Here is a 6,603-nt window from a genome sequence, read left to right as displayed (position 1 = left end):
TCTTCTCTTCTTCAAGACTTCTTCATCATTATTGCTCATTCCTCTTCTGCAGATAGAATTGTACGACTATAATCTCTTGAATCCCGCCCATATTCTCCTCTACCTGTGCCCTGCTACAGCCCATCCACGACCACCCCTTCACCTTGTGACCCTCCACTCCACACAGTAGAGAAAGTTTTTCTTTTTTCCACTCTGGAGAAATTCATGATGTCAGAAAAAAAAACTCGAGGGAGGAGGAGGTGTGTGGGAGAGGGTGCGTCGAGAAAACAGCTAACACAATTAATGATGACAGCAACGACAAAGAGAAATGTCTGTAGTATAATTACAAAAAAAGGAAAAGTGCACTATTATGACAATGATTATTATTGCCTGTGAGAAATACTGACCAATAAACAACAATGGAAATACGTATGAGTGTTTGTGTTCTGTTTCATACTACACTACAGATGTTAAGTAATTATCTTTACTTGGCATGATAGAAAAATCACTATTATAATTCAGTGAGCCAACTCGTGTGGAGCAGATTATTATGTAAAGGTAGAATATGTACAATATTAATGTTTACATTTATATATACTTGCATATGTGCTTTTAAAAACAGTAAAAGTAAAAAGTAACACACAACACACAATTTTATGACCATGACTGGTCATAAAATTGTGTGTGTGCGTGTGTGTGTGTGTGTGTGTTTCACAGGGAGACACTAGACTGTAAAATCCTCACTGTGGGCCTGTTCAGGCAAGAACTCTGCACTCAGTTGGTAAGATTTTGGATAGTTGGAAAGCTTTTTGTTTTATGCTGTAAGCTGTATACTTGTAGAAAAACAATTACATAAATATAATGTATGCATCTCACAATGTATAGGGTACAATTAAAGTGTTGCACAAAATGAAAAAAATGATTTTATTCTTTTTTTTTTCTAGTGTGAGAAACAAGCAGGTCAAGTGGTAAGGCTTAATGGGATACAGGGAAGCTTACAGTGGTGTTGGCTATGTGGCGACTGCATAAGACAGAGGTGTCCAAACTGTTCCAATCAAGAACACACAGTTTGACCAATCAACTGTCTGAAGACTGATATCAGTTGATTAAATAAATCAAGTCTGGTGTGCTGCTGCTTGGTTGGAACAAAACCCTGCAGCCACACTGCCCTTTGTGGAACAGTTTTGGACGCCTCTGGCATAGGAGATTCATTTTGCACTCTGCGTGCTGACCGGGGCTGACCTGTGCATTTCACTTTGACAACCCTAAACATGGTGGAGGTCACAGCGGAACAGTGGCAGGCAGCGGCAGCACCACGGTGAAAGCCTGTGGACGGAGATCGGACCGCGACCAGCATCTCCGGCATGTGCCGGGGTTTTCTTCAAACCCGGTGTCAGTCCTCCATGTGCCAAACGTGGGCTGGTCTCCGCGCGTGACGTCACGCGCAGGTTCCGTCAAGCGCGAGCTCTCACTCTGTCTGTAACTGTATATGAAGTGTCAACAAGCTGGGTGTTTTTTGTTTGTTTGTTTGTTTAATTTTTGAAGGTGCCAAAGCAAAGCTCAGTGAAAAAAAAACCGGAAAACGGTATCTTTTATCAACCAAACAGCAGCGCACCAGACTTGATTCATTTAATCAACTGATCTCAGGCTTCAGACAGCTGATTGGTCAAACCGTGTGCTCTTGATTGGTTGGAACAAAAACCTGCAGCCACCCGGCCCTTTGTGGAATAGTTTGGACACCTTTGACCTTAACTTGATAAAGTTAACGCCTACATTTACGCATCCACAGCTCAGCCCTCAGGCTGCTCAGCTGAGTGTGTGAGTGCCTCATCCTCTCACTCTCAAACCATCTTTGCTTGCTCTGCTTGGTCCTGGCAGTAAGGACCCTGGTGGTGGGTAGAGAGAAAGCTGGTTTTCACTGGGTAATCTCTGTGCCAGGTCCAGGAAGAAGGGAGGGGTCCAAACAATTCTCATCGAGAAAACTCCCCGAAAAACACTTCAGGTAAAAAAGTTAATCGTATTTAATGAGCTGTAATCGAAGTGCCGCTCCGGGGTTTCTCACTGTAATGCATTCGGTTTGTTTTGTGCGGTTTTCGTGCATCGCAGGCGAGAGACGAGGGGAGAGACGGTGCATGAATGGACCACTGTGTACTCAGTGGGACTGATATTACAATAGGCTACAGAGCTTCTATGCTAATACACTTGTACTTTCAAACAATCACTGTACGTGTGTGTGTGTGTGTGAGTTGAATCTCTGGATTTGTAATTTCGATAGCTGGAGGTGTTTCTGTCCACCCACGCGGGGAAGATGTGATGGAGAGTAGGTTTTCGACGCACAGAAAACTGTTGTTCTTAGAACAAACTGTTTTGGGCGCATAAACATTCAGACAAGTCCTAACAAGCGTGGACATCTGAAGACAGACGTTTTATTTAAATTGGTATTTACAGCTGCACGCGGCGAGGAGCTGAGGGGCAGCTTCTCCACGGAAACAATACTCTACATATAAACTCAGAGGCAAATGTTATGTAACGTGAGCGCATTTCATAGCAACACGTGCGTTAAAATACGGCCACGAAAGGATATTTATCAATAGGAGTATGTCTGGTAAAGGCACAGCATGTACTAAGACATAAATATTTTGTTTGCCGGATGTTTGGGCGATGTTGTTTTTTTGTTGTTGTTATTTAACATTTGGGCGGTAACAGAAAACAGACGAAAACTCTTGGAAGAGCCAAAGTGTTGGTTGTTTAGCTCATAAATAATTTTAACTTCCTTGGAAAACTATAGCCCACGGACCCTTTAATCTACTTTACACTAAGCTTTAGTGTAATTGTTGTGAGTGTTGTATGTACTGTGTGTGAGTCCGTGCACGCGCGTCTCTTCCCGCCCACCTAGTGTCCGCGCGCCGGGCAGGCAGGCACTGACTGTACTTGCCTTTCAGCCCTGGCAGGTCAGACCTGATGGTCGGCCTTGACTCGGCAATTTGGATTCGAACACCGATTTGTGACTTTAATAAAACATGCTACACAACTCTTTCTATTGAGAAACAGATAACAGAAACACAGGTTAGAAATCTTTTATTCTTTACTGTGCAACAGAATTTTTTTTCCCAGGTGGATAGAAAAGTCTTAGAGAAATCTTTAAATATATTCAGAACAGCAGAAGGTGTTGTTAAAAGATCTTCATCAAGTGGATAGCTCTGTGACCAGAATGTAATGATACTGGTAATGGAAAGAGGCACAAACTGGAGCTATATTTGGATGAGATGTGTCATAGAGTGTTGCAATAGCAAACGGGGTATGTGAGAAGCAGAGAAGAAAAGCTGTAGAATATGCATATGTAGGAACTGTTCAAGATTTTTCAGACCCTTGTACTTAGATTAGAACCAGGTCCTCAGTATTTACCATAGATAGACTAATCATTTCCTGCCCAGGAGTTGGAGGTTAGAGTTTAGAAGAAAATGGCAACCCCTTCATGTTTGGGTTAAGCATGAAATGAAGTAAAGTTTAGGAGAGGGATGGTTTGCAGGAATGCTAGTCATTTGGAGGTCTCTCGAAGTGCAGAAAAATTCTGGCCATAGCTAAAGCAAATGCACAGCAGCTGTGAGCTATTTAACGAACCCGCACTTTTCCTCCCGCCTTCGTTCTCTCTATCACATTCGTGCACTAACAAAGAGTGAAATTGCTGGGGGTAGTGACAAATGTGCAGCAATCAATCGCTTGGCTGTACACAGAAAAGGAGAAGAGGTGACAGAGGTCTGCGCACACAGCCAATGCACACACACACAGACACAAATAAACGCTGGCAAACGATCTCATAGGGATTATATGTTGACCTACTTTCTATAGGCTCTGTGACTGTTACTTCATAGTTGTCATGTCATCATCCTGTACGTACCAGAGGCCTCGTTCATCTGCAGCAGTTGTGCTTTACTGTGCCTCTTAACAGTGCAGGGCCTCACAACTCCTTTCATGTCCTGTCACACACACACACACAGTCAAAAAGAGATTTTTGGCCTTGATAACTATGTTTCCTAGCTGTCGTTAACTACTTAGCCTGTCAAAACTGATCAGCACAGCAATAACTAAAAGTTTGTTTTAGTTGTCACCCAAGTGTCTTTATTCTGAAAAGGTTGCATAGGAAGTAAAGGAAGGAAGCAAACCGAACCAACAGGGGCACCTTCTGTGAGAGTTCTGTTGATTTGGGGTGGTGTAGCCCCACTCTGCCTGTCTCTCGCTGGAGACTGAATTATAAATGCTCCAGTCTAAAATTACTAACCCCGAATAAGTAATTTAGTGACGCAAAACCATATGTGGATGTTTTACATGAGACTTGCCCGAAACGTTGTCATCTGAGTAGGGAGAGCTGGGTCTGGAAAAACCACTCCAAGTCAGAGTATGAAAACACCCTTCGCTGTGGACATGAATGCCTTTTCAACAACGTCCTACTTTTTACTGCCACATTAACTGAACGTACCTTGCTTAAGGGTGTGCAGTAATTCCAGGAATGTTTACTGTTCATATATCATTTCCCCTTTCAGCTGGCTCACTATGGAAGGCTACAGGAGGGATTGTTAGTATTTTACATTTGACAAAGGAAAACGTGTTTCAACCACCTCCAAATTATTTTATAATGTTTGTTGTGGTCCTGATTATTTCTGCAAAGTCACAGTTTGCATTTTTTCATGCTTTAGAAACACGCTGTGCTTAGGTAGCATTGACAACATATACATAAAGGATGTTGATGCCAAGCTTATAGGCGTTTTTCATAATAGATATTTGGACTTGTCATAGGAAGAAAAACACAGATGTCACTAATTAACATTAACAATTGCCCTGTTCTATTCAAGTGTCCCGGGAAACCAAGACAGTGTGACAATGAGTCAGCATAAACAATACCAGGACCTTGAAACTGAAGCAGCCAAATGGAATTCAGCTGTCATTCACTTTTAATTCTGCCCGTGTGTTTCTGCACTCGTTAGGCACTGCTTTGGAGAACTTTGGATGTTGCTTAGATTGTATAAACAACAGTTTGGAAGAAAATGTTTATTGACACCTGGGATGTTAGGAGTGGCCTCAGTGGGGTTTGAAATGTGCTGTATTTTCTATTGATGAGGCAAAATATTTTGCTCATGAAAACAAAAGGTACAAACTGTATTACTTGTTTTCGGTCGAGGTAGGGAGGGAGGATTAATGCTCACCCAGCTCTGCAGAAACAGAACTGACTTGGCCATACTTCTGCATCTTGTTTTTTTTTTTTTGTTTTTTTTTTATTGAATCTTCTTACCAGTTATTGAGTTGCGTTCTCCTGCTTAGCTGCTAGAATGATTCCAGAGCTTGCAGCTCATAAATATTAGATAATTCATAATGTCAAACAGAGGCTGGTGGTTATTGACGCACAGCACCAGGATACTGAGACATATATTAACTGCAAGCATCGCCCTGTTTCCTGTGCTGAACACTTCTTCTGCTCATAAACTAAATCAACCCCGCCACAAAGAAGAATGACTTTCCATCAGTTTAACCATTACCTCTGCACGATGCGTGCACTTCCTTAATGTAAGAATCAGAGTCACTTTGACAGTAAAAGTGTAGCGGCAACCCTCGATGGGCCAACTGCCGGTCAGCAATATGAGGCTGTAGTGATACAACAGTGTAGGACACACTGGCTGTTCGTAGAAATCAGTTTACATTTTTTGTTGCATGGCTAATACTCACAGTTTTGTGCTGGTGTTTAAAAGTACAAAAAAAAAATGATAGAACTTAGTTTTTCAGTGTCTCTACTAACTAAACATACTGTCAAACACAGCACTTTTCATTGTATCACTGTACACAACAGAACAGTGAGCTAGGAGCAGTTTGTCTTCCTGGTTCTGCAGCAGGATTCAGCGAGACAACAGCATTCCACTGACACATTAAATTACTCAAGTGTTTTCACACAGAGCATTCATATGAGAGAGAGCAAAAACACTGCTTAGCTGCTTATAAATCTGTTAACTATCTGTTATGAACAGGTGATGTTATGAAACTAATTAAACAACAGTTATTCACAGGTCTTAAAATCAGGCAAATTATCCCAAATCCCAGAGAAGTAATGAATATTTTCAAGTCGCAGGCTTTAAGTATTGTAAAATACTACTAACAAAAAGGTCAAATTTGACTGGTCTTTTGTTGAAAATGAATAATGCATCCTGTAATGATGAGTTACATGTAGATGTTTGCTGTCTGGTGTTCGAATGTGTCTTCCCTTGTGTTTCCATAGCAATGGCGGAAGCCCACCAGGCAGTGGCATTCCAGTTCACCATAACGCCAGAGGGCATCGACCTGCAGCTGTCCTATCAGGCCCTGAACCAGATCTACCTGTCCGGAGTACGATCGTGGAAGAAACGCGTCAGCCGCATGAGGGTGAGCATGATGGGAAATCTCTGCGTGTGTCCGGTGTTGTGTGCGTACATGTGTGCACATGCGTGGTGTTTTTTTTTTCCTCATAATTTACCTTTATCATTTAGTATTGGCATCATGTTGGCGTTTGCCGTTTGCCTAAACCTTTGTGTGTGAGATAGATTGGAGGAGGTGTGTAGGGATGTAATTTGTGTGTGAAGTACCTTATGCGCTTTATTACAG

General features: G+C 42.1%; 1 protein-coding gene across 1 annotated transcript in view; it reads left to right on the top strand.

Annotated features, from left to right (window-relative positions):
- The first annotated feature begins 1,812 nt into the window (after positions 1–1,812).
- Positions 1,813–6,603, top strand: part of cpt1a2b (carnitine palmitoyltransferase 1A2b) — a 28,537-nt gene continuing 23,746 nt past the window's right edge. Inside the window, exons 1-2 of the mRNA XM_041061769.1 lie at positions 1,813–1,981; positions 6,242–6,384. Of these exons, the coding sequence (XP_040917703.1) occupies positions 6,244–6,384 (141 nt within the window). The 5' untranslated portion in view covers positions 1,813–1,981; positions 6,242–6,243. The remainder of the gene's footprint in view (positions 1,982–6,241; positions 6,385–6,603) is intronic.

Source organism: Toxotes jaculatrix, chromosome 18, assembly GCF_017976425.1.
Source record: "Toxotes jaculatrix isolate fToxJac2 chromosome 18, fToxJac2.pri, whole genome shotgun sequence".
Lineage (NCBI taxonomy): Eukaryota > Metazoa > Chordata > Actinopteri > Toxotidae > Toxotes > Toxotes jaculatrix.
Note: the sequence above shows the minus strand (reverse complement) of the source record. Positions and strands in the feature narration are given on the sequence as shown.